Below are 27,575 nucleotides of genomic sequence, written 5' to 3' on the forward strand. Positions count from 1 at the left end.
GGAGCTCCGTGTCCCCATGGGCACATGGCTGCATGGGGATGGGCCACTTGTGGGGTGGATGGAGTCAGGAAGAAGTCCTTGTCTTCAGTAGCCATAGCTGGAGAGCCACCAGTTGCCAAGGTGGCTGATGGCTGGGGTGAGGAAGGGCTCGGACCTGTATGGGGAGTTGGAGGGATGGCTGGTGACTCCCTGGTGTTGAGAGGTGGTGAGGGTCCGGAGAGGCTGCTGGAGGGAATTCCTGAAGGGCGGAGGATGAAAAGAGCAAAGGGCTGGTTTTGTGCTGGTTGGCCATTGTCTTGCCCCGGGTTGCCTGCGGAGAGGATGGGGAAGAAGCAGCAGAGAACAGGCTGAGCATCGCCTGCTTGGGCCAGGAATGGCGCAGCTCACCTTTGAGTGTGCACTTGTGTCCCGACCTTCCTTGTCTTGAAGGACATTTTGTTACTGGCTGGCCAGAGTCTGTCCCTTCCAGGGCACTTGTCTCTGACTGTGAGTTGTTTCTGGAGCTCCCAGGAGGTTGCTGTGCACACGTTTTCTTGCGTCCAGCCCTGGGACAAATCAATAGATACTGAAAATTGCTTGGAAGAACTCGGTGCTTGCAAAATTGTCTCATCCTCCCCCCTCCTGGCAGCTGCTCCTCAGCTAAAATTTACTTGGCCAAGCCTGGAAATGGGGGATCTACTCAAGGAAATTCATGTGTCTCAGACTGCTGACAATGATCCTTCAGGCTCTGTTAGACTGCTCTCGCACTGTAAGGTTTTGCAGTGTCTGTTTGGGTGTTTCCAGAGAAGAGCTGTCACTGCTTTGCCTCTGGCTGCTGGGCTCATACGGCATGCACTGGCACAGGGACTGCTCGGGGCTGAGCCCCAGCTCTGGCTGCAAAGGGCATTTGTGGCCTAAAAGCATAATAATCTATTTAAAAGTCTGAGATCTGCAGTGAACAGGATACGGTGACATTGGCATGACTTCCAGAACCATCCAGGACGTTGAAAGTCCTCATGGGTTTGTTTTACGGTGTTGCCTTGCCTTGGTATCATAGAAAATTCAGTTTATAATGCCAAAACCTCTTTGGGCAGCGAAATAAGAGCCCACACCTCATTTACAGCTTAGTGTTTTGGACTATGGTGGTGTGTCCGGGGGGTGCTGGGTCTGATGTATCAGGTGGGGCTGATCAGGTGCTCAGTGGTAGGTACGCTTGTGGAATTGCAAAAGCACAGCGCTGCACCAGCTACTAAGGGACAAAAATCACAGATCACAGAATCACAGAATCCCAAGGGTTGGAAGGGACCTAAAAAGATCATCTAGTCCAACCCCCCTGCAAGAGCAGGGTAACCTACAGTACATCACACAGGAACTTGTCCAGGCGGGCCTTGAATATCTCCAGTGTAGGAGACTCCACAACCCCCCTGGGCAGCCTGTTCCAGTGCTCTGTCACTCTTACAGTAAAGAAGTTCTTCCTGATGTTAACGTGGAACTTCCTATGTTCCAGTTTACACCCATTGCCCCTTGTCCTATCACTGGATATCACTGAAAAAAGCCTAGCTCCATCATCCTGACACCTACCCTTCACATATTTGTAAACATTGATGAGGTCACCCCTCAGTCTCCTCTTTTGCAAGCTAAAGAGACCCAGCTCCCTCAGCCTCTCCTCATAAGGGAGATGTTCCACTCCCTTAATCATCTTTGTGGCTCTGCGCTGGACTCCTTCAAGCAATTCCCTGTCCTTCTTGAACAGAGGGGCCCAGAACTGGACGCAATATTCCAGATGCGGCCTCACCAAGGCTGAGTAGAGGGGGAGGAGAACCTCTCTTGACCTACTAACCACTCCCTTTCTAATGCACCCTAAGATGCCATTTGCCTTCTTGGCCACAAGAGCACATTGCTGGCTCATGGTCATCCTCCTATCCACCAGGACCCCCAGGTCCCTTTCCCCTTCACTACTTTCCAGCAGGTCAACCCCCAACCTGTACTGGTACATGGGGTTGTTCTTCCCCAGATGCAAGACTCTACACTTGCCCTTGTTAAATTTCATCAAGTTTCTCCCCGCCCAACTCTCCAGCCTGTCCAGGTCTCGCTGAATGGCAGCACAGTCCTCTGGTGTGTCAGCCACTCCTCCCAGTTTTGTGTCATCAGCAAACTTGCTGAGGGTGCACTCAGTTCCCTCATCCAGGTCATTGATGAAAATATTAAACAGCACCGGTCCCAGCACCGACCCCTGAGGAACTCCACTAGTCACAGACCTCCAGCTAGATTCTGCGCCATTGACCACAACTCTCTGCCTTCTTCCTTTCAACCAGTTCTCGATCCACCTCACTACTTGATCGTCAAGCCCACACTTCCTTAGCTTATCTATGAGGATGCTGTGGGAGACAGTATCAAATGCCTTACTGAAATCAAGAAAAACCACATCTACCGCTCTACCATCATCCCTCCACCTAGTCACTTCCTCATAGAAGGCTATAAGGTTGGTCATACATGACTTCCCCCTCATAAAACCATGTTGGCTGTTCTTAATGACCCCCTCATCCTTGATATGCCTAGTGATGGAGTCAAGAATAAGTTGTTCCATCATCTTTCCAGGGATGGAGGTAAGGCTGACCGGTCTATAATTACCCGGGTCCTCCTTCTTGCCCTTCTTATAGATTGGTGTGACCTTTGCCATCCGCCAATCCTCAGGCACCTCGCCCATTTCCCACGACTTACCAAAGATGATGGAAAGTGGCCTAGCAATGACCTCCGCCAGCTCCCTCAGCACCCGTGGGTGCATTCCATCCGGACCCATCGATTTACAGATGTCCAGTTTGCATAGCTGATCCCTAACCCAATCCTCATCTACCAAAGCAAACTCCTCCTTTGTCCTGACTCCTTCTGGGGCTATAGAAATCCGGGGCCCTCGGGGAGAGTCTGCAGGAGTAAAGACAGAGGCAAAGAAGGCATTCAGCACCTCTGCCTTCTTTATATCCTCTGTCTCCAGGGTACCCACTTCGTTCAGCAGTGGGCCTATATTGCCTCTTGTTTTAGTTTTATTTGCTATGTATTTGAAGAAGCCCTTTCTATTGTCTTTAACCCGACTAGCAAGATTTTTAACCCGACTAGCAAGATTAAAGTAACTGTTAGAGCTGAACCCAGCACGTAAGTGGATGATACCTGTGATGACAGTCAAGGCAAGACGTTGCTCTCTGCAGGGGGAAGATTTGTGCAGGATCTGGGGGGCTGCTTCTCCCACCAGGAACAGCACCTTATTAATGATCTTTGTGCACTGTAGCATCATGTGAAACCTTCACTACAAGATGATGGCTAGTCACCCGCCAGGGTATCAGAAGAAAGGCACAGACCTCTCATTCTTGTCTGGAAGCAAATGTGCTCTGTGTGGTGCAGCTCAGTTTGGTGTGAGGTTGTAGCTTCTCCTTAAGCACCACTGGCAAGTCCCTCCCACAGCTGGAGGACCTTGGAGTGGGGCTTCAGAAGATCAGGGCAGAGCTGGGCTGGTAATTGGGAAACAGATAAACAGTGGTTGGAGTTGCTCTTGGAGCACTGAGTGGAGAGAGGGAGGGAGGGAAGAAGGGAGGGAGAAGGGGAAGGAGAGAAGGATGTACAATGTCTGCTGGCTGAATTCATCGCTGCTTTTTCAGGGTCACTGATAGACTCCACAGGTGCAATCCTACTGGAATCTGTTTCTTAAATGACTGTGTGCTAAGGCAGATGTGAGCTCTTGATGCTCTCCTGCACGTGTTCTTGCATAAGAAGGTGAGGTCCAGGTGTCTGTGTGAGACCTTAGATCTACCCAGCTGCCTGACACAGGGCGAAGGTGCTGGGCTGGATCCATGTCACACAGAGAGCTCCTCCCTTCTCTTCCATCGCCTCCCTTCCTGCTGATCTCTGTTGCGGCTGCACAGACTGTTCCTGGATCCATGCTGCCACTGCTGCCTAGGCTTATTTTGGTGCCTGGTGGGTGGGCAGCTGGCTGGCTTTGCCATCATGCCGGTGAGGTGACAGCCCCTGCCTGCCTGCCTGTGCTTGCAGCTCCAAGTTGGGCAGCATCATGTCGGGCCTTGGATGGGCTCAGAGTGGCCAAGGGGCTGAGTTCCTCCTTGGCTGCTGCTACTTCTGATTTAAGTTGCAGTCTTGGTAAACCTGTTCCTAAAGTCCTTCCTGGTGAGCTGCTGCATCTGTTGTTGCTCCTGGCACTTGCGGCAGGCTGTTCATCCTCAGTCCTTCGTCTGAGCCACTTCCCAGGGGAGGTGGCTTTGAGTGGCAAGTCGCCAGCTGGAGAGGAATGAAGTAATGGTTTTGTTGGGGTTTTTTTCTGGGGTGGTTGGGAAGGACTTCTGCCATTCACCTCCTCTCTGTGTTGCATCCTCCCTGCACCCTCATCGCTGTGTTATGTGATGGATGCTGTTCGCTGAATAAATTGCCTCTGGGAATATAAATCTCCAAATCAAAGTCGTGTCTTTCAGCCTGTCAGCTCAGCCCATCTCCACAGGCTTCAGAAGACCCAATAAATATTTCAGATCTGGAAGCAGTCCCATTATGGCTCTGCACCAGGATGGATGGGGGGCTCAGTTCCATGTACACTTGACCTCCAGTTTCATATTATAAGCTGTGCAGACTCAAGGTGGTGGCTTTAGGCCCAGGTCCCGGGTGACTTTGTTCAGGCTCTCCATCTGCTGGAGAAGGTTTGAGTTATTTAGAGAGTGGTTTCTGTAATTCCTAGCAGAGAGATGTGCCCTCACTTTGGGGCTGGTGCACCATGAGAGACTGGGGGTGCTGCTTGCACAGGCAGGAGAGGAGTATCTTGGAACTGGTCCCATCACCGTAAAACTTCTCTCTGAGCACTGGGTACCCTGGCTGCCAGCCCTCTCCCAATTTCTCCTCCACATCTTTACCGGTTAGGGCACATCGTTCTCAAATGTGCACACCCAGACTGGCTGCAGCACTTGAGTCTGTTTGCTCCAGAGGACAACACAGCAGAACCTGGGAGTCTGCATTCTGACCTGCTCCTGGGGGTGCAGCATGATGCTCTCCAGCAGGCCTCCTGCAATCCCAGCTTTGCAGCTAGATCTCAGCCTTCTCTTGCTAAATCTCCATTGTCTCAGTGTTGACGCGGGGGGATAATCTGTTATTTGCAGAAATGAGTTTAGGAGGGCTGATAGGAGCAAGCCATAAATCCGGTTACGGTGCTTTGCAGGATTACTTTGGCGCTGCTGCATGCTGTGGCAGGGGGAAGGCTTTGTGCTTTCTAGGCATGCCAAAAGCAGGGGGACAGCCAGCAGAGAAGGGCAGGGGCGCAGGCAGGAGGTAGAGGAGGGTGGCCAGAGGTCCTGTCATTTCCTGGGTCCCCAGCATCATACTGTGGGCATTGCTGCAACAAGGGGCTCCTGCTGTGGTGGGAGAGGAGTGTCCAAATCTATAGCTAACTTACTGGTAGTTGAAGATGTGGGTGCACAGCTGTGTTCCAGGTGGAAGGAAGGGGAGGAGAAGGATTTGATTAAAGTGCAGATTTTAGGCAAGTGGTGGAAGCAAGCAGGAGGATGGAGCAGGAAATCCAAGTGCTGAAGGACCCTGAGAGGTTTTACAGTGTGGAGAAACAGGAGCACAGCAAGAAGTGAGGTGAGCAGGGTCTGCTGGCGGAGGAAGGGCAGGTGCCTGGCATGGGTGCTGTTGGCTGGGCTTGTTTGGTAAGCAGTCACAGGCCGAGGAGCAGAGGCTGTGGCTTCAGCACAGGAGACTTTGTGCTAGACGAGGCTGGAGTTTGTTAGAAGTGGCTGCTTTTACCCATTGGGTTGTGTCATGTCCAGGCTGTGACAGTCGGAAACACAGAGTCCCTGGTTCTGCTCTGTTGTCCTCTGGAGTGAACTGATGCTAGTGCCGCTGTCAGTTGGGGTGTCCACAGTTTGAGAACGATGTGCCCCAACTGATAAAGACGTGGGGGAGAATCTGGATGAGCGACTGAAGGGCTGGCGGCCAGGGTACCCAGTGCTGGGAGAGCAGGTGCAGGGAGCAAAGCCCTGATGGTGTCAGCAGCACCCTGCTGGGCAAGCCCAGCAGGAGAGTGGGTTTGATATCAGGGTAGGTGGCTCGCCGCTGGGATGGGGCGCCTGTTGCATCTCTGCAACATCCCTCAGTGGAGTCACCGTCCATGGAAGTGTTCACGGACTGTGCAGATGAGGCCCTCAGTGCCATGGGTTAGTGGTAGACTTGGCAGTGCTGGGGAACAGTTGGACTGGATGAGCTTAAAGGGCTTTTCCAGCCTTGTTGATGCTGTGATTCTATGACAGTGTGGCTGGAAGTTTGTGAGATACCTACAACCTTTTTACTTCTGCATAATGACCAAGTAAAGACACCTAGAATCGGACTGTAGGATAGTGCAGGCCAGTTGTGCTGCCCCAGTGCGTGGCAGTGGGTCTGTGGGGCATGTGTATTTGCCCCAAGAGGGGCAGAAACCTCCACGCTCAAAGAGCAGCAAATCAAGGAGAATGCTGAAAATAGAGAGAATCTCCACTCTTGGCTTGGAAACCCAAACTGATAACTTACCCAGTACTCGAAAATAGTGTACAGGAGCGTGGCCTGATGTTGCAATGCAGTAAGGCAAAAAATATTCCTGGGGGAAGGTTTGGAATAGAATCCTGTTCCTTTTTTTAAAGGCAGTTAGCAGCATGCTGCTGAACATTTAAATTGCTGCAATAATCAAGTGCTTGAATCATAGAATGTTGCTCCAAAACTTCTCAACGCTCGTTTCAGGAGAAGATGCTCAGACAGAAAGTATCTCCTGTTTTCCTGCAAGCTCCCCCGAAAATCCCAGTGTTTTATGGTTCACAACACCACCCACCGTCACCATGTAGCTCCTGCCTACTCTCCTGACAGGACACGTCGTGCCAGCCCCCTCTGCCTGGTCTCTGCCCACCACACTCCTACTGCTCCCCTGGTTTGCTCCCAGGGGCTGCTGCCCGCCTGCCCGCCCCTCGGCGCTGCATGTCCTGCTCGGCGCGTGGGTGCAGCACCAGCTGCATGCGGGTAGATGCCAATAGCGGTTTCTCTGCACCCAGGGAGATGATGGATCTCCACAGAGGGTGCTGCTGCCCATTTGCCCTTACTTGGGAGCCCTGCAGAGAGCGGGGTGGCCAGGGTCTGCCTCCTAGCAAGTGCCTCGGAGCTGTCAGCTCCAGCCTGTGCAGGCAGAGCCGCGCTGCCTGCCCAGAGCTGGCTGCCTGCCTGGCAAGGGCTGATCAGCTCCATTGGCAGTCATGAGGAACGCAAACAGATATCCTTCACCAAATACACTTTGACAAAACCATATACTTTGTTATGTCTCTCAGTCATGAGAGAGAATCAACTGTCAGCTGTTACACTCAGTCCTTTGATTCCTGATCGTGACGGAGACACATGAGACATGATGTCTCATGACTGGACCATAGACAGCAGCTCCATATTGTTAATAACATAACGACTGTTATGCACACTGAGGGATGCTAGAGTTTTATTCTCACTACTGCTACTCATGTTGTATACATTCTCGGTACTATTAGCACACAGATTATAAGCACTAAAAGGGTTACATTTGATAGCAGCAATACTAGCATTGGCTATAGTTACTACATCTTATTCCATTTGATGTTACACAAACAATGGTTTGTAGCATTTTCCTGACAAACTGGTTGTCCACAGATGTGCTCCTGGGGGAAATGTCAAATTAGCTACGAAAGCAAGGTCCATTCAGGTCATTCACGTCTCAGGTGTAATTATCTTGTCTGGTGCCTCTTTTCCACTTCCAGCGCACAAGCAAGATGTCAGTCCTTTTCAGATATCTTCCTGGGGTAATGGCATCACCCAAAGTGGCCATAAGACATGTATGAAGATGGCTAGGATCTGTAGTGTCTGTAAAACACAAAACTAAACCATAGTAATAGCATTCTCTCCAATAGCATTTATTTGCAGGGACAGAGTCCCGTTTTTCTTGTCTGGATTTAATCACTAATGCCACATTGTCTTTTCCAGTGGCAATAATTTCAGCCAGCTAGGGTGGGCTGTTGGGTGTGTGGACCCAAACTATAGCTCCACTATTCAATTGGTCAGTGGATCTAAATCCACAGTTCCCTCCAGCCATACTTTTGTGGGGGGCTTCCCCCTTACTCACTTGCGTTTTCAGCACAGGCAAAATTGACATTTGGGCAACACGGTTTCGTGGCTGAATGAAGATATCTTGATCTCCACTAGTCAACAAAATCACCTTGATTTCCCCTTGATAATCTGAATCAGTGGTGCCCCCAAGTATCTGAATACCTTTGATGACTAAAGCGGACTTTGGGGCTATCAAACCAAAGTAACCTGATGGAATATATACTCCAATGCCAGTATCAGTGACACAGATGCATCAGGTATTCAGTCTATGGATTTGTAAAACTTACAGATCTCATCTGGAGTTGCTTAATAAGGTGCCAAAGCTCTCCTTTATTTCCCAGTATGGGAGGGTCTCTGCTACTGTTAATGGTTTTATTTGTATATTAGGAGTAGTGACCGTCATTCAAGGGTTTCCATTTCCCCAATGGGTCTGTTGTTCAATATATGTAGTGCTTCATGCAAACGGTCTCTTCATGTGTTTGATTTGCCTCCCCCCATGTAGCAGCTTGGCTTTCGCCCCAGAATCATGGGCTCACAGCGTGGTTTGGGTTGGAAAGGACCTTCGAAAGTCATCCAGTCCAGCCCTGATGCCATGGGGGCAGGTTGCTCAAAGCCCTGTCCAGCATCACCTTGAACACTTCAGTGATGGGGATCCAGTGGGTGGGAGCCAGATGCGTGTGACCAACAGGGGCTTCAGTTTGATGTTGAAATCATCCCCTGTATGGTCCTGGGTGTTGAACTTATGGTTCTCACAGGAGTCCCCATTAGAGTCTGGGGGGTGCTGGAAGTATTGGCTCCATTCCCCACTTCCTGAGTGGGCTCATGGTGCTTGCTGTTCAGTGAGGACTTCGGGTACATTGAGAGATCTCGTTGCCAATGGTTTTGCCCCCAGGAGAAGGGTGCTGGATGGCAGGGAGTGACGGCAGCTGCATTTGGGATGGAAACATGGCTGTACCGTGTGAGGAAAGCTGTCATGTGTCCAGGGGCCACCTTGTGTAGGGCTTGGCTGGGAACTTGACTGGAAGCTTCTCTTTAAGCAGCTGCAGAACCTCCAAGCATGTTTAAGGACTGCTGTGGCGGATGGTGATGGCCAGATGATGTCCCCATCTCTTTTGGCTCTTATTTCTTACAATCCCGGTGTTAGGTTGGACCATGGGTTCTCCCATCACAGCCTGAATTAAGCATAAATGAGAACTCCTCTGACAAAAGAGGAGTATCAGAGTATCTGCACGTACCAATGGAGTTAAACAGCAATGGAGAACCTGCACATTGCTTGTGAATGCTGAGGGGAAGCAAAGTGGTGACGAGCTACGGTGTTGCAGCAGAAACACCCTAACCTGAGCCCTTTGGGGTTTGAGAGGTGTTTAGTTTGCATTTGGCTGCGGGAATGGGGAGAACTATTGCGGTTTCAGGCAGGATGGCTGCAGAGGCTCCAGCCGGGCAGCACTGCGTTTGGAGGCCTTCAGAGGAGAGCGCACGGCCCTGGCACTTCCCTTGTGGTGGTATTTCTGTACCCATGGCCTTGCTGACCTGCCCACTGATCCTGCTTCGGTTCCTGTGGGTCTGCTGGGGAGAAGTGTCACCGGATGACAGGCAGCGTACACCTTGAGCTTGCTTTGAGTGCCGTCAGCGCCTGCTTAGTAGGTTTCAGCTTCTTGCAATCTCTTAGCACTGTTACTGAGCTCCCAGGCCCCACAGAGGTGGAGCATCACTGTATTCCCCTAACTGAGTTATCCGATTATTAGCAAAAAATGCAAATAGAAGAGCTGCTTTGATTGCAAGTAAGAAAACGTGTGTCTGGGGAAGCGTTCTGCTGTGAGCACCATGGGAAGCGTTCTGCTGTGAGCACCGTGTGGCAGAAATGAAAGGGCAGGCAAGGCCAAATAACTGTCAGGGAAAGAAGATAAAATGTAGCTGGGATGTGGCCTCCTCTGATTTCTGGCCTGGGGCTCTCCCATGAACAACTTTTCTTCTTAATCGTGTGAAGTTGTAGCTGTTAGAAGCATTCACTGAGTCACTTCATGAGGGTACCTTCTTGTAGAAGAGCTCACAAAGAGCTAATGGATGGTTAATTAGTTTTAAGGTAAATAGTTAATAACTGGTGGAGGATCTAACTTGGCTTCTGATCTGTAAATACTGATGTCTGCACAGCTGAAGCTTGTGGGTCTGGTCAGCTGAAGACCAGTTTGTGTAGATACTATTTATTACTTGCCTCCAGCACTTTGCAAACCACTTCTTTGACAGTTCTAATGAGAAGAGTAATCCATCATTCCCGGCTCAGATAACAGCCAGAGGTTGTCATGGCTGGTAATGGCACTTAGCTAGTAGTGGTTTTGACCTGGAAATCTACAGTAACTCTGTATGGGAAGAGAAGTACAGCTCATGTGCCGCATACAAGCTTGGCACTGAGGAACAGAGGAGATGAAGGCCTTCCTGGTGTCCCTGTACTGGTGGCAGTGCCCAGGGGCAGGCTGTGGAAATGGGAGCAAGATGTGTGTGGTGCTGATGGTTGAACACTTGGTCATCAGCAAGAGAAGTTGTACAGCACAGAGGGGAGATGCAAAATGGCACCAAGATGTTGCACCTTGTGTTGGAAAGGGGGTAAGCATCTCTGCTCTTGTGTTTTGAGCTCTCTCATGCTCCTGTTAGTGGGGCTGAGTGGGGCTGCTCGGTTCTGAGTACAGCCATGTTGTGACAATATGGATGAGAAGACTCTTACCTGGGATGAGGTGAAACCATTTATCTATGCCAAAGTGAAACCTCATATCCTGGAAAAGGTGAAAGCTGCGAGGAGAAACGCGGAATGAGTGAGAATTCTGCTCATTTGTTTAACTAGCAATATTCCACTTTATCTCTGTGGTGAGGGAGCTCTGTACCAGGTTCACTCTCTGCCTTAGAGAAGAACACTGGTATTCTGTCCCTGTGGTAAAACATGGTGTTCCCTAATTCAAGCAGCCTGCTTCTGGAAGGCTTTGTATGTACCCGGTTGTCCTTAGAGCCCTTCTGTTTGCTCCATGTGCCCCCCAGTTAGAGCTGACTGCCATTAGGAGAGACGAATTGACCTGATAATTCCCTATAGCACTACCCAGACCCAGCTGGGTAGTGTCTCTCCTCCCTGCCACAAAGTGCACTGATGAGTCAGAGCTAGAAGGTTGTCCCATGGTGGACCCCATGGCAGTGTTCTGGGAGGTTGCTGGCAATATGTGCTGCTGTCCCCACACGGGGGACCCACCCTGTGGGCACCCTACCCATTTCCTGATCCCACATGAGACCAGTCAGATCAGAGATGTTCGTTTCAATGCCCTCGACGTTGTTTTAGTCATGTTTTGATGGAAGCTATCTCCAAAGCAGCTGTTGAGCAGGAGTCTGAGGGCATGCGTGACACTTCCTACAACAAGGCTTCTTTGCTGGCATTCTCATAGCTGTCACCTCCTTGCTCCCAGTCTGAGCCTGTGGGAAGCCTTTTCCTCTTGGGTCTGCTCAGAAGTGGTGGGTACAAGTGTTGAAACTTCTTCCTGTGTCCCTGGAAGCAGAGCCATGAACACGAACAGCTCCTGAGGAAAGTTTTAGTGGGAAGTTACCAAATGCTGACATGCCCACATGCAGAGCCTCTGTGATTTCCAGCCTTTTCCATGTGTCACGACATCACTCATTCCATGCCTGTGGTTGATGCTTTGAATATTGCTCAGCTTTTTCCTGCAGAATGAAAAGGTTTAGAGCTGGTTTAGTTTTTAAGAATGCTACTGAGCAGTTGGTCTGTGGCACTGGATGGGTTGGGTTGGGTTGTGGGTTTCACGTTCACTGGTTTTATCTCCAGGTCTTACTTCCCACTTCAACAAATGACTGCTCTTTAATGTCTTAAACTAAGTGCTGCCTGAACAGGTGTAATCGTGAAAAGGCTCAGCAGAAAGAGCTCTACCTCTGGGCTCAAGAAGGAGCTGACCCCTGGGAGTCTCTGGAGCCCTGAGAGTGGCTGCGGCAGCTCAGTGTGCATTAGTGCTTGTTCAGAGCCAAGCAGCAGAGCTGGGCAGACCTCGCAGTTTGTTTCTGTGGTTACTTCAATTAATCAGGGGATAGAAAACCACAAGTTTCTCCTAAAAAGTTTCTGGGTCAAAAGCAGAGCAAGGGCGGACTTGCTGGAAGTGTTCTTCCATGCTCCCTTTGCCTTTGGCTCGTTGGAAGAACTCTGATGCTGCATTGCTCTTCCCAGCTGCAAGTGCTGCTGTTCCCAGGTAGCCAGGTCTTTGAGTATTTTCCGTTGGAGAAATGAGGTTCTTTTCTAGCAGAAAGGTTTTGGGAAGACGTGGCAATGGTGAGACTTTGGAGGCAGCCTTTCTTTACAGGAGGAACAGTGGAGAGACGCCAACGCCGACTCTGCTCTCTGAATGCAGGCAATAAAGCCCTGTCATTGTGTGCTGGAGAACATCTCCCCTGTTGTTCCTCAGCTTGGAGGGAGCCCCGGAGTCTCTGTGTCAGCTCTTTTCACCCCATGTACTGGGTTTCTTTTGAGGAAAGACAATTCAAACCTCATGCTGAGTCCTAAATTTTAGGAGTGAAGGCCCTCCTGAGCAAAAGCACGTGGTGATGGTAGGAGATGACACCACGTGTGTGGTATCCTAAGCTGAGGGGTACTCTTTGCAGAGTGTTTGGAAATGATGGGTGTAGTAGTGTTTTTTCCGTTGAGAGCTTAAAGGTTTTGAACAATGAAGAAAAACCTGTCATGTCTATGTCTTTGTAATGCCCTTTTTGCTAAGCAGGTTGGGTGTGTGACAGAGAAGTTGGGAATTTTCTGTACAGGTCAAGGCTTTTAGAAGAATGCAGCTGAGTGACTCATATGTGTTCAATCCAAGTCAAAAATCAGGACACTTTTATGCAAGGCATGTTAACTTCTGTTGCAAATGCTATAGCTATAAGAAGTGCCTTATTCTTGGCATCCATCTGGATTCTTGCAGAGATGGTGCTTAGAGTGGGTAATGTGTGGATTATCTATCTCACCATGACCAAAAGGAATCTGGAGCTCCCAATCTGGAAGATACTTCTGTGCCTTGACAGTACTGCAAGGGCTTTTAATAGCTTATGGTGCTACAGAAAGGCAGCCTGGTGGGAAAGTGATTTGAAGAATGTAAGCAGAACATCACCCACCTTATTTTCCTCTGAGTTTTAAGAATATCCTGTGTAGCAGTTCCACTTCTGCAATGGTGGAGCCACATCAAATGCAGCAGCTCTTGAGAATTAGCTGTGAAAGGATGTGTAATTTTGTCCTGGGTTCAGCAGTAGCAGCCACTTTTCTCCTTCTCAGTAGCTGGTGCAGTGCTGTGGTTTTGACTTTCAGCCTGGGAGCAGTGCTGATAACACCGATGGTTTTAGTTCCTGCTCAGTAATGTTTGGTCTGACCAAGGACTTTGTGAGCCTCATGCTCTGCCAGGGAGGAGGGGAAGGCGGGGGGAAGCAGAGACAGGACACCTGACCCAAACTGACCAAAGAGGTATCCATACCACAGCACGGCATGGCCAGTATAGAAACTGGGGGCAGTTACCCGGAAGGGTGGGATCACTGCTCGGTTGGGCTGGGTATCAGCCGGCGGGTGGTGAGCGGTTGTATTCTCTTCCCTTGTTATTTCCCTTATCATTATTATCATTGGAAAAAAACCTACAGCACCCGGGAGTCCCAGGCGGTCTCCCATCCAAATTTTTGCTCTTAATTGCAGATAAAATGATTCATAGAATCATGGAACCCCGGCCTGGTTTGGGTTGGAAGGAGCCTTAAAGCTCACCCAGCTCCAACCCCTGCCACGGGCAGGGACCCTTCCACTGGAGCAGCTTGCTCCAAGCCCCTGTGTCCAACCTGGCCTTGAGCACTGCCAGGGATGGGGCAGCCACAGCTTCTCTGGGCACCCTGTGCCAGCGCCTCAGCACCCTCACAGGGAACAGCTTCTGCCTAAGAGCTCATCTCAGTCTCCCCTCGGGCAGGTTCAAGCCATTCCCCTTGGCCTGTCCCTACAGGTCCTTGTCCCAAGCCCCTCTCCAGGTTTCCTGCAGCCCCTTTAGGCACTGGAGCTGCTCTCAGGTCTCCCCTTCAGGAGCCTTCTCTTCTCCAGGCTGCCCCAGCCCAGCTCTCTCAGCCTGGCTCCAGAGCAGAGCTGCTCCAGGCCTTTGGTGAAATCCTGCTTTCTAGCCTCTGCTTTATTTAATTTTCCCTTGTACATCCCCATCTGGGAAATGTGGAAGTGCTGTTGGGACACAGGGTCAATGTAGTGTTTGGAGGTGGAATCACAGCCCCCTTTTGTCTGCCCTGTGTATCCTCAGCACGGTGCTGTGTTGAGCTTAGGGCGGCAGTTGTCTGCCCGATTCTTGCTAAGATTTGCCCTTCCCAAGAAGAAAATGCCTTCGTTCCCTGCATGAACTGTCTGGCTGTCGGCTGCTGCCTTACTTGCTAGCTGTCCTCCCAAGTGTGCAGGCAGATACAAGGACCTGGAGGTGTATTTGGCTGTTGGGTTATTGCTGTCTGTAGGAACCACCTGAGATTTGTCCCTTTTCAGTATCTCTGCAGTTGCTTTTTAGGCTGGTTTTGTCATTAATCAAGTGTGCCTTTAAATCAGATAGGTGAAGCAAGCACAGTTCTTCTCTGTGTTGCCTCTGCAAGCTGGTGAATGGATTTCCCTCCAGCCTGCAAGCTCTTATTGAAAGTACTGAATTTATGAGTGAGCCCTGCATGGGACTCATTCATCCTTTTTCCCCAATCTGACTCTGCTTCTTTAATCATCTGGTCTCTGTGTCCAGCCTGATGGCATGGGTGTGATACACCTTTACTTCCCCGCTTAGTCTCTGCCTGCTCCATACTGCAGGCAATGCCAAGATACACTCCTTGCTGCTCTTTCTTCATTGCACGTTCTGCTTTAGTTAAGACCTTTACATCTCTTGACCCCAGCTTTGCTTCTGAGCTGTGTTGGACCCACCCCTCTGAAGCATGCTCAGCAGCAGTGCCCTTTGCACATCTGCAACAGCTGGAGTTTTCTGCTGTCTTTCTGGAGCATCCCCTGCATTTGGTAAAGCTGGTGGGCACTGAGAGTTAGAGTTAGGGTTTGGGCTTGGAGGGAAACACTTCTGTCCCTGCAAGAACTGCAGTGGAACTGCAATGTATGTCTTGGTGCAAGTGCAGGACCTGGCTGTGTGTTCGTGTAAAGCAGCCCCTGCATGTGAATACTTTGGGTTTGGATCCATGGGCCAGAAGCGCAGAAAAGGATAACTTAGGATGAAGAAAAGCCTCTGTTTATCAGGGTTTGGTGAGGAGGAGCAGGATGCACCATGACTTTAGTGTACAGGGTGGGGGGGCACAGCCGTGTTTTGTGACCCAGCATACCCGGGGCATGGCCACGTTTAGAAGACACCCCAGTATGAGATGTCTGTGCCCCTGTAACAGGGAAGACAGAGATGACCTCTTAGGCAGAAGCTCTTCCCTGTGAGGGTGCTGAGGCGCTGGCACAGGGTGCCCAGAGAAGCTGTGACTGCCCCATCCCTGGCAGTGCTCAAGGCCAGGCTGGACACAGGGGCTTGGAGCAAGCTGCTCCAGTGGAAGGAACTGGATGAGCTTTAAGGTCCCTTCCAACCCAAACCATTCTGTGAGTCTGTGATTTCCCCAAGGATTCACTGGGAACATAAAACGTGCTGTCTAAGGCAGAAATACCACCCTGCAGGGAGAGGGATGTCTATTCCTGGGCAAGCTGGGGAGGAGGAGGGCTCCTGTGGCCACTTCAGGGTTGCTGAGGTCCTGGAGAGGATAAATTCTGGGCTATGCTCTTGCGTGAGGGCCTGTTTCTTCCTGCGGTGTGGCAGCAGGGAGGTGCAGCAGGGGCTGCCTGCAGATGCCTTCGCTTGCACAGGAGTTAAATTTTAAAGAGATTCTGTTTTAAGTATGCCAATGATTTGACAGGTAACAGTGCTTGGCCAAGGAGGTGCCAACAGCAGATGCTTGGGGCAAAGCATGTGAGCTGGCAGGGCAGAGCCCTCGGTCCTGCTGGGCAATAAGCTAAGAGCTAATAAGGGCAGTGCTGCGAATGGTGAAGGCAAATCCTGGCAAAGAAAGGAGTCTGGGGAGTGAAGTGGGAGGGGAGGCTGGAATCCAGCGCCCGGAGGGAGGGAACGCGCAGGGGAATCCGTAATGAAGTGAGATGGAAGAGGCCAAGGTAGTGAGGGGAGGCTGCAGAGACGAGGGGCTGGGAGGGCACGGGTGAGCCAAGGAGGAAATGTGCAGGCCACTGCCAGGCAGTGCACAGAACTGTCCCTATTTCCTATGCGAGACCTGAAGAGGGTGGATGGGTACTTGGCAGTTGGTCTGTACAATCCCAGACCCACATCCATTCTATTTCCCCCTTCCTTTCTGAACCAGCCCGACTGCATCCTTGCGCTGTTTTGAGGTAATTTTGTAGGGTCTCTGTAGTTTTTTGTTCATTCAGACTGTGTCGTTTCATCTTTTTTGTTAAGTTGGTTTTCCTCCCTTCCTACCACGATTCCTAGTTTCTCTGGCTTTATTTCATGCAGTGAGAGGTAACCTGCCCTAATCTGAGGAGCCCTGAGCAAGGACAACGAGGGAAGGTGAGAGTGGTGAAGCAGGGAACAAGCACGGTTTGCTTTTAGGATTCCCTGTTCCTTCCTCCATCAGAGGTTTCCCCTCCAGTGAGCTGATGAGAGCCATGGAGAAGGCAGCTGGTGACAGGCGGGTGACGCCGTGCTGGGGAGGAGCAGGCGGCTGCAGTGAGCGTGCTGGGGAGCACGTCGGCACTGCCTGGCACGGCGCAGCTCCCAGCCCTGAGCTCGGCTCGGGCAGTGGGAGGCAGGAGGGGCTCACAGGCAGCGGTGCCTGCAGAGGCACAGGGGCCGTCGATGGGGAGATGCTGCAGTGAGCGGGGTGGTGGTGGCAGGAGGACTGGCCCCTTCCGACCCAAACCATGCTGTGAGTCCATGGCTCTATGAACAGGATACTTGAGCAAGCGCCCGTAGCTGTGAGGTGATGTCTTTCCCTTTTTGACATTTTCCATACCTTTCCTGCTGCCTCTCTTGATGCTCTGTGACCTGGGCTGCTGCTAAAGCCTTCCAATGACCAAAGCCCTTTGTTGATTAAATGCATTATGATTATTGCTTGTGGGTTGCTGTTTACGGAGATGCAGTGGGGTGCCGTGCAGTGGATAGCTCTTAGGGACCTTCCTGGCCTCCTTATGCCCAAAGCCATTTGCTCTGACACCTGACATAGCTGCAGGTTGCAACAACTGCTTGACCTGGTCAGGGTGCTGCCCTGCCAAATCTTCTGGTGGAAGCTCCATTGGAGGTTGGGAGCTATCAGATGGCCACTGCCCTGCTCAGGGTCCAGGGTGAGGAGAATGGGCAAAGTCAGGGGTGAGGGGGACTGAGACACACAGCAGTGGAATAACCAGGCAGCCAGCCTGGGGATGGGCCGTGGGCAGTGCATGTCATAGAACCATAGAATCCCCATTTTGTCTCAGCAGATAATGGGGAACCGAAGACAAGACAAAAAGTGAGAACCTTTGGTTCATGATGATCATGACTTGCTCCTTTATACCATGTGTGCACACAACAAATTTAAAGCATTTTATCCTCCCTGCATCCTTATGTATTTCTTACAACTTTTCTGTACCTCCTCCTTTTGGAGTTTTACTTGCCGTTGGTATACATTCATCTCCCATTTTCCCATATGTAGTGGGAAGGAAAAGAATATTTTCCCACTTTCTCCCAGTGGCACAGAAGCTAGAGATGGAAGTGGCAGGCAGCTGGAAAACCCAGCAAGCAGCAGCCCAAAGTATGGGCTGAATTGTTGTGAAGTGCCTGCCTTAATGAAGGGGAATGGGAGAATAGAATCAGAGAGTAGTTAGGGTTGGAAAGGACCTTAAGATCATCCAGTTCCAACCCCCCCTGTCATGGGCAGGGACACCTCACACTAAACCATGGCACCCAAGGCTTTGTCCAACCTGGCCTTGAACACCAGCAGGGATGGAGCATTCACAACCTCCCTGGGCAACCCATTCCAGTGCCTCAGCACCCTAACAGGAAAGAATTTCCTCCTTATATCCAATCTAAACTTCCCCTGTTTAAGTTTTAACCCGTTACCCCTTGTCCTGTCACTACGGTCCTTAATGAAGAGTCTCTCCCCAGCATCCCTATAGGCCCCCTTCAGATACTGGAAGGCTGCTATGAGGTCTATGAATAATGCAGAAAGGACAGAAACATAGGGGAAAGCACATGATGTATCTTATGATCTTATGTTCCAACAGCAATTCTTGTTGTTGCTAAACAGTCAGTACCAAAAATAGACACTGCTGGGTCCAGTCTGAAGTTATTGATCGGGAAGTTTTCCAAGAGCTGAGTAAGATGGTGCCTCTGTTCATTTCCAGCAAGTCTCCACATACTTTACGAGCATCAGAAGTTTAGGAGGTAGCCCAGCATTGGATTTTGAAAAGAAGAGATGGGGAATGAGCTGAGTAATTACTGATTAACCCAACCTTCCTTCTGGGGAAAATAATGGAGTATTTGAAGTGGAATTCAATTGGGAGAATGAAAGGAGGGTAATACAATTAATGCAGCCTGGTGGTGTAAAAATATCTTTACTTGGGACCTGTGCCTGCAGGAGAGCCAGGTCAGCTTTGCTGCCTGTGAGCCCTGGCCCTGTCATCCCACTTCACCCTGCATCCCTCCTGCAGCTCCGCAGGGAGAGGCATGTGGCCCCGGGTGGGTTGGGAGCAGCTGGTTAAGGGGCAAGGTGCTGATGCAGGAAAGGTCCTGAGGGCATGGAGTGCCACCGTGGAGCTGACAGGGGTGGATGGAGAGGATTGAGGAGAGCCATGGGGAGGACAGGGAGGAAAGCAAGCTGTTTGCTCATCAGCCAGCTAAGTATTGCTCTCGGAGAGGTGGGCACCCCAAAACCTTGGGAGAGATGCTGTGAGACCCCCAGGGCTGGAGATCTCTGATGGCTGGGCACATCTGCAGCTGGTGGAGGCAGCCACTCAAAGCTGCTCATTCACATACATTTTGAGGTCTCAGCTGGGTGCCCCACGTGGAGGGAGCTCGCTGGTGGGCCAGGGTTGTTGGCTGAAGCCGCTGCCCTCACCCACCCAGCATCCACCAGGTCGGTTGGGTGGGAAGCTACTGTGCCTTCATCAGGCCTATTGTTTGCTTTGAGCTGTGTTTTAGTAGGACCTTATTGCTGTGCAGAGAGCTATGCTCTTCAGCTGGCGTTGTAAGTCAGGGAGCATCATTATTGTTGAGAAATTAATTAAAAGATATCGTAACACCCCCACCCCCACCCCCCCCCCCCCCGCTTTGAGCTATCACTGCTTGCTGTTTCCTGACAGCTTAGCAACCTCCTGCTGTAAGCTGGAGCACCAGCATGGCTGGGGATGCTGGAGGCAAGCTGCAGGTCCCACAGGGCTTGCTGCTGCATACGAACGGTGCCCTCCATGGCTGTGACGGCAGCTGGTTCTGTGAGCCTGCTGCAGGCAGGGCGGGCAGCAGATCCTGGAGCCGTGTGGTTGCACGAATTGGATTTGAGCTCACGTGGATGTGTCCAGGCAGGGTTACATGGCTCCCCTTCATCCCTAGCTCTTTATGACCAACTCTGGCTCTGAAAGGGAGGAACCGAGAGGAGGCACTGTGCTGCCTGTCTGTCTCCTCCACCTTTTGCACAGGTTCATCACCAAAACGCTTTGTTATGAGCAAACTTCTGTCCCCTCATTTGTGCTGATGGGGTTATAAGCAGCTAACAAGTATGGCTGCAGGAGAAGCAGTTAATGCATGGCACAGCTCTCCCTTCATCCTGAGGTTTGTTTCCCAGGGGGGTTTCTGGCTCTGGGGCCAGCCCGGAGCAGCCGGAGGAGGACGGCTGTGGGATGAGAGCACCCGAGGGGGAAGCTCAGCTGCTGGCCAGCTCAGCAACAGGCTGTGAAAGGGCTCTCAGTGCTGCAGAGCTCTCAGTGTCCGGCCACTGGCCTTGTTCTCCATGTTTCTTGGTGACCACAGCAGCTCAGCACCTTTGCCCGGCTGGACCGGCAGCTGCGAGGAGCACATTGGGTTCCCAGGGTGTGTGAAACAGGATCCATCACTGCTACTACAGAACGGTGTTTTGTAAGTGCAGTCCCACTGATGTTACCACCTTTTGATTATCTAAAATGGTGTCCCAGAAAAATCAGTTACTCACCTGCTGCCTTTTTTAGTGACCTGAAAAGTCAAGAGGTACAGTTTTAGCCTGATGCAGATCACCTCCGAATGCAGCTGGGTGGTGCAGATGATGTGTTTTAGTGAGCACCTTTAGTCCCAGAGGGTCTGTAAGAGCTTCTTAGACCCTTCCAGGCATCATCTCTGTTTTGTACCTGTGTAAAAACCTTGTGATGCCTTGCACTGACATTGATCCCTGGCAGTGCCTCTCCTTGCTGCATCTCCGGCAGGATTTGTCCCTCTTGGCATGCTGGAAGTTACAAATCCCGGGGCTGCTAGCACTCCACGATGGCACCGGATGTCTCTGTGCCCTGTCTTCTGGCAAAGGCAGATGGACAGCATCAGTGTGTCCTATTTCTGCAGCTCAGCAAGCAGCTGCAGCTCCTTGTGTTGCTTCTGTGTGGAAGGGACAATCCTGGCTCTGCTCATGGTCACTCAGCTCTCTCCTGCCCACCCCTCTGTGTGCTCCCCCGTTCTGTCCCATTTTACCGAGCTTGAATAAATAAGTTGCAATGTCAGACTCCGAGCTCCATTTCCAGGAAGGGTCATCAGCCTTTGGGAACTGAAGGACTGCACAGAGGTCATTGATACCCCAAATCTCTTTTGGCAAATGGGACTTCAGCTGGAAAGTCCTCTCCAGGGCTGCTCTCCATCTATCCATCCGTCCCTCCCTTCGTCCCTCCATCCATCCCTCCATCCCTCCATCTGCTGGTACTGGGGATTGTCTTCATCCAGGTGCAGGACCTTGCCCTTGGGCTGGTTGTGCTTCACAAGGGTTACACAGACCCACTCCTCCAGCCTGCCCAGGTCCCTCTGATGCCACCCTTCCCTCCAGGGTCACTCACAAATTTGCTGAGGGTGCCCTCAGTTGTGCTGTCTGTGTTGTTGAAGATGCAAGATAGCACTGGTCAGAGTACAGACACCACTTGTTACTGGTTTTCACTTGCATGTTGAGCCATTGACTACAACAGTTTGGATGTGGCCATCCCACCAATTCCTTATCCATCTATAGACCACCCATGAAACCTATGTATCTCCAAATAAGAGGCAAGAAGATTGTGGGGGACCGTATGAAGGGCTTTACAGAAGTCCAGGTAAATGGCATCTGTAGCTCTTCCCTTGTCCACTGTTGCAGTTACTCCATTATAGAAGAGCACCAGCTAAGGCATGATTTGCCCTTGGTGAAGCTATGTTGGCTGTCTCCCATCACCTCCCTGCCATCCATATGTTTCAACATGTCTTCCAGGAGGAGATCATGCTCTGTGATCTTACTGGGCTTGGAGGTGAGGCTGCCTGATCAGTAGTTCCCATCTTGGGGATGCAGCAGCCCTTCTAGCCAATCTCTTCCCTGATGATTTTAAGAACAGGTTTGATTTTTATTACTTTAAGGCCATGGAACACCATGGAAAATATTTCAACCCACACTGTGTATTCCTAGGAAGGATTCCTTATGGTTTATTCCCAGAGACCAGATAGCTTGTGGGGCTGCCAGGTCTGTGCTTCCTCTCTGCATTTGCCTTCAGAAGATAGCCTAATTCTGTAAACGGCCACATCCATGGCAACCTGTGAGAGACGGAAGAAAAGTTGTAAGGTTTATTATTGTTACATTTTCCTGTTTGCCAAAAAGATCTCTCTTCCAGCTTTGCCAGGTAACTCAGTTATGAATGAGGTTGAAATTGCACTTCTCTGGATTCTGTAGGTTGGTTGTTGGCAGTAGAGAATTGCAGGTCACGAATGGGTAGAAGTTCATTAATGTGAACAATAAATGAGTGAGGAAGCGTTGACAGCCAAGAACTGTATCGAGTGTGCAAAATTGCTGTCACCGGGATGCTCAGGCATGCTGCGGTGGCGGGGGGGCATCGGTTGCTTCCCATTAACTGTGAAGGGTGAAGGTCTGGTGCCTGCTGCTGCTGCCCTCCTGCTCTCTGCTGGGCAGTTTGGAGGCTTTTTCCTTCCTTCTTTATGGATAATAGTGAACATCAGTGATGAGCATTGGGCTGCAGGTGGGATTCTCCTCCCTGCCATGAGGAGCATCCTGCTTGGCAGCTCTGGGTGCCAGTTCCTTGTGTTTGCCTCTTTTCCTGTTGCTTGAGAGATGCTTTTGGGAGCTTGGAGAGATGTGACGAAGGTGACACAGGGGAATTGGGTTTTCCTCCTTCCCAAGTAGCTGAGGCTGCGATGGAGCCGAGAGGTGTTACAAGCCTGGGCTGGGCGTTTGCAGGTGCCCCATTTGCTGTTGGCAGGAGGAGGAGAAGAGCTTCCCCTGCTGCCTGTTCCCCTGCCTGCGCCCAACCTCCCCTGTGCTTCCTGAGCTCCCCTCCAGGGCAGGTCACAGCCCAGGTCTCAGTCCCAGACCAAAGCCTCCTCCCCACTCCCAGGGAACTCCTGGGACATGGCCACAGGTTCTGGTGACCACAGGAACATCCCTGCTCCTCTGCTGCGCTCGGTGCCAGCAGGAGTGGAGCACACATCCCTGGTGGGCTGTGGGATGCGGGAGCCTGGCCTGGCCTCTGGACCATCACATCTTGCCCTTCAGCGCTGCTCTGCTCGCCGGGGTGACCGGAGCTGTGGTGATGTTGTGGTACTTGAGCTTCCTGTTGCTGAATGTTACTCACTGTGAACAGTTAAATAGATTTGAATGAGTCACTTAAACAGACGCTATGGATGTGAAAATAATTGTCTGGGAAATCTGTGCTGCCAGGTCGCCAAGTAATCCTCACACATCCCGTGACTCAAAGCCAGGCAGCAGTGTTTTCTCCTTGCTGCTCAGTTGGAAATATTTTGAGGAAAGGCAGCTGAGCTCCCTGTCCTGTGTCCCCTCCATTGGTCCACTTGGTCCTGCCCCCTTCCTGAGCAGCCAGCTTGGGGAGCTTCTCACCTGTGCTCACCACTCGCCCTATGCATCCTCAGTGATGGCATCACTGCAGCAAATCCCTCAGCCCACATTGACAGGAAGAAGGGAAATGACATTGCAGTGAGTTATGTGAAATTGTTTCTTAGGATCAACGGTGGATGTGGGTGGGAAGGGACCCTGGTGGTCCCTGGTCCAGTACCCTCCAGCAAGTCAGGTTACTCAGGCCTTCACCCACAGCCACATGCTAAGATGTCCCTAAGGATGGACAGCTCACAGACTCCCTGGCTCCAGTATTTGACCTCATTCATGATGACATTTTCTTTTCGTAATGTCTAATTTGAATTTTCCTTATCCCAGCTTGGCCCGTTGCTGGTTGTCCTGTCCCTGTGCTCCTCCAGACTTCGGCAAGAAGCTGAAAGTCACCTGCAAGGATTCCAGGAAGCTCCAGCTTCTCTCCATCCTCCTGCTGGATAGTCATAGGCTACAGTAGGAGCCCCTTTGGCTTTCGCCTTTGCTGGTGAACAAGCCTGGCTCTTGGCCTGACCCTGTGTTCCTGGCAGCCTGTTGTCCCCCAGCATTCTTGGGCCTTTGCTTCCTTGTGAGCTGGCCCCAGCCTGTCTGGGTGCAGGCAGTTACTCAGCCTGGGCTGGTTTATTTCTTCATTGAACACAAGTTCTTTCAGGAATGGGGGAAAAAAATAATAATTAGTCAAATGAGAACTCCAGCTGGGGATGAGCTCTTCCTTCCCTGCCTTTGTGCTTATTCTCTAGCTCATACATAATTGTAGTGCTTTCCCTGGAAAGGTGCTGTGTTGGCTTGCTCAGAATGCCTGGGGTGAAGGTATTGGCAGACGTGTTCCCTTTTTCCTTTTCACAATAGCATCGAAGCTCTAAGCTCTGAGTCAGAGATGAATACAGCCAGCCATAGGATGTGACCTTCACCCAGCACATTCCCATCATCATGATTTTCTTGTTATGCCTGTGACTGGCAGGTGGGAGCGTATGGCACAGAGCTACCACAGCCACTGGAATGACTCAGATAATGTGCCTAGAGTCTATTAAACAAAGTCTATTTAATTAAGTGTTGATCCCATCAAAATCAAGAGGGAGCATTGGGGTAGCAGCTTCTCTGGAAATCATATCTGAATGGCAGGTGGTTTGTACATTCTTTTGTATCTGGATCTTGCGATGTTGCAACATGCTGGTGTCAAGACTGAGTTTTGGGATTGGCCAGTACCACAGTTGGGGCACAGTTACATCCCTGGCAAGCCAGCTACAAGCCCATGGGTGAGCACAGGGCATTTGGTGCCAGCATCCAGCCTTTCTGCAGTGCACAGCATCATGGGCTGCACAGGCAGGGCACAGTTGGGTACCAGTGTGCTGAGCCATCTTCCACTAGAGCAGGTTGCACCAAGCCCCTGTGTCCAACCTGGCCTTGAGCACTGCCAGGGATGGGGCAGCCACAGCTTCTCTGGGCACTCTGTGCCTGCGCCTCAGCACCCTCATGGTACCACGTTTCTCCCCTATGTCCAACCTCACGCCACCCTTGTCCAGTATAAACCCATTGCCCCTTGTCCTGTCCCTGCAGGCCCTGGTCAAAAGTCTCCATCTTTCCTCTAAGCCCCCTTGAAGTCCTGAGCAGCCACAGGAAGGTCTCCCTGGAGCCGTCTCTTCCCTGGGCTGCGCAGCCCCAGCTGTCCCCCCTTTCTCCACAGCGGAGCTGTCCCAGCCCTTGGGCTGCTTTGAAGGCTCCTCTGGACCCACCAGGTCCATGCATGTCTTGTGCTGGGGACCCCTGAGCTGGACATAGAGCTCCAGGGGGTGTCAGGAGAGCAGAGCAGAGGAGGAGCATCCCCTGCCTCGACCTGCTGGTCACGCTGCTGGTGATCAGCCCAGGAGACACTTGGCTTTCTGGGCTGCAAGCGCACGCTGCTGGGCCATGTCCTGTTTGTCACCCACCAGTATCCCTGAGTCCTTCTTCACAGGGCTGAATGCCTCACTGAGCAGAAGGGTTTTGGTGACCAGCAGTGGTTTTCATTTCACTGCAGGAACCATCACTGTGGATTGTGTATCAATTCCCTTCCCTTTTCTGCTGAACACTGGATACCGGGCAGGTTAGGGCTGTGCGGACAGGTGGTCCTGCAGGATAGCTTCCTGCCTCTCTCATTGCCCAACCAGCATGGTTATTTCCAGGCTTAGGACTGTTAGGAGAGTCCAACAGCATGCTTGGGGTAGAAGTGCTCCCAGTCTGGAGCTGGGAGTGCTTGCAGTACTCATCTCCAGATGCTAAGGGGCCGTGCAGCAGATTTTAGCAGTCTCCAAAACATCTGTGTTCCCTTTTTTCTCTTCAGAAACAAAGGAGGAGCTGGAAGAGCTGATGTCTGACATAAAGAAGACGGCAAACAAAGTACGCTCCAAGCTAAAGAGTGAGTATTTGCCTGTGATGCTGCTGTGCAGCTCTGCCCACTGCCCTCCACTGGGCAGGGGTGCAGCAGGCAGGGAGCGTTGCTGCCCTGTGTCCTGCTCCATGCCTCCACTGCCCAGCACTCACCATTCATCCTGACCAGAAAGGCCATGGGGCCCTGGCTGTCATCTCAGCCCTGCGCTGGCAGCACCTGGGGTGTGACACGGGTCAAGGCAGTTTTGTGGTGGTTTGCTCTGGGTGGCAAAGGGCAGGTTACAGACCCACAGCCCTGCCCCATCTGTGCATTCTCTGGTGTCAGCTTGAGCTGGCGCTGGGAGCCATTGCAGAGTGTGGGGAAGAGACATCTGCTATTACTTTGCCAGGATCTCCTGGGGATGGATGTCACTTTCTGTCCCATTTGCATCCTCCAGCTGCTTTTATTTGCCCTTTGTGATTTTGCCCCCTTGTGCCCCATTCCCAAGATGGAGGTGAGGGAGTGGGGCTGTGAGCAGTAGCATGCACGGGGCTCTCGCAGTGAGCAAACCCCCAGCATGGCCAAAGGTTGGTTTGCCAGGGCTGAGTTGTTGAAGAGGTGCTGCTGGGGAATGTGCAAGCCTCCAAGAAGAGCTGGCCCTTCCCTGGTGAGCCATGTTGGCGTAGGCAGCCCAGGCAGGTGCAGCACCAAGGGGTCCCACGCGGAGAGCCATGGTCCCTCTTCCCCGTGCAGTGTGCTGGCATGGGGCATGCTGTCCTGGTGCCTGGGATTCTCACTGTCCCCATCCTGCTTCCTCCAGGCTGGTCTTGCTTTTCAATCCCCAGGGCAGGCTGCACCATTGGTGGCTCTGCCCAAGGCAGCAGTGCCTCCTGTTCATCCCAGATATGTTCACAGCATAGCCAGGATGGGCAGGAGGCACCGCTGCCCCAGACACAGTCTGTGGGGCAGGTGGTGTTGAAGAAACACCATTGTTGGGGTTGCTGAAGGTTATCCTGTCTCATCAGCATGTCCCGTTGTCTTGGCATGCCTCCACTTAGGCAGTGCAGGGAAAGACCGTGGCCAGTGGGACTGTTGGTTTCCACCATCGAAGAGTCAATCAATGTCTTTGACAAGTGGACAGTGAGAACAGCGTGACTGTCAGCCTGCTGATGGCTGGGGCTGTGCTGCAGCACTCGGCCAAGCCCAAAAGCTCAAGATTAGATCCAAGGGAATGCAGGTGGTCAATGAGAATGGTAGCATCTTGACGTAGGAGGCAGGTCATCCCAGCACAGCTCAGATTTGCCTTGGACATCAGCATGGGATTTGGTTGAGACTGTTGTAGGAGACCTGGCTGTGTCTGAAGGATCAGAGAGGAGCTGGTGCTTCCCCCATGGCAGCAACATTCTCCCTAATCCCAGGGTTTCGTGGGAGTCCTGCAGTCATGAAGAACTTAGATATGGCTACATCTGTTTGCTAGGTTTGTCACCACTGCCTTGGACATGTCCCATATATATGGCAGAAGGTGTCTTGTACCTCCATTGTCCGCTTGCTACCCCCTGTCCTCCTGACACATGCTCTCATGTAGACCCAGGAAGGAGAGCTAAGGGTCAGTGTACCCATTTCGTAGACCAGGGGACCCCTTGCCATGGCCCAGACTCCCCAGTGTCCAGATGGAGGCAGGGTTTAGCCCATGCAAAACAAAAATCCTTTTCCATAGGTGTCATCCCATAGGTGTTCTGTGTTTTTTAGGGTGCTTTGGGAGCCTGAAGGGTTGCAGGACAGGCTCCAATTCCTGTTTCCTTCTTCCAGAAAAGACCCACTGGTACCGTTTTTACCTGGAGCAACAGATGATTAATCCTTGTGCTTTGTCCCAAATCATGCCCAGCACGATCAATGAAAGAAAACAGTCGGGACTGATCAAAACCACCATCTGCTAACAACAAATGAACTTCTTTAGGACAGACGCTGCTCATGCAGTGGCTCATTCTAATTACCAGCTTCTTGGAAAATG

At 51.5% G+C, this 27,575-nt stretch overlaps 1 protein-coding gene across 3 annotated transcripts in view; it reads left to right on the top strand.

Annotated features, from left to right (window-relative positions):
* STX1A (syntaxin 1A) overlaps positions 1–27,575 on the top strand; it is a 61,124-nt gene that overhangs the window by 13,878 nt on the left and 19,671 nt on the right. For all 3 annotated transcript variants that reach the window (XM_065695148.1, XM_065695146.1, XM_065695147.1), the window contains exon 4: positions 25,538–25,612. In XM_065695148.1, coding sequence (XP_065551220.1) covers positions 25,538–25,612 — 75 coding nt within the window. The remainder of the gene's footprint in view (positions 1–25,537; positions 25,613–27,575) is intronic.

Source organism: Lathamus discolor, chromosome 14 (assembly GCF_037157495.1).
Source record: "Lathamus discolor isolate bLatDis1 chromosome 14, bLatDis1.hap1, whole genome shotgun sequence".
Lineage (NCBI taxonomy): Eukaryota > Metazoa > Chordata > Aves > Psittaciformes > Psittacidae > Lathamus > Lathamus discolor.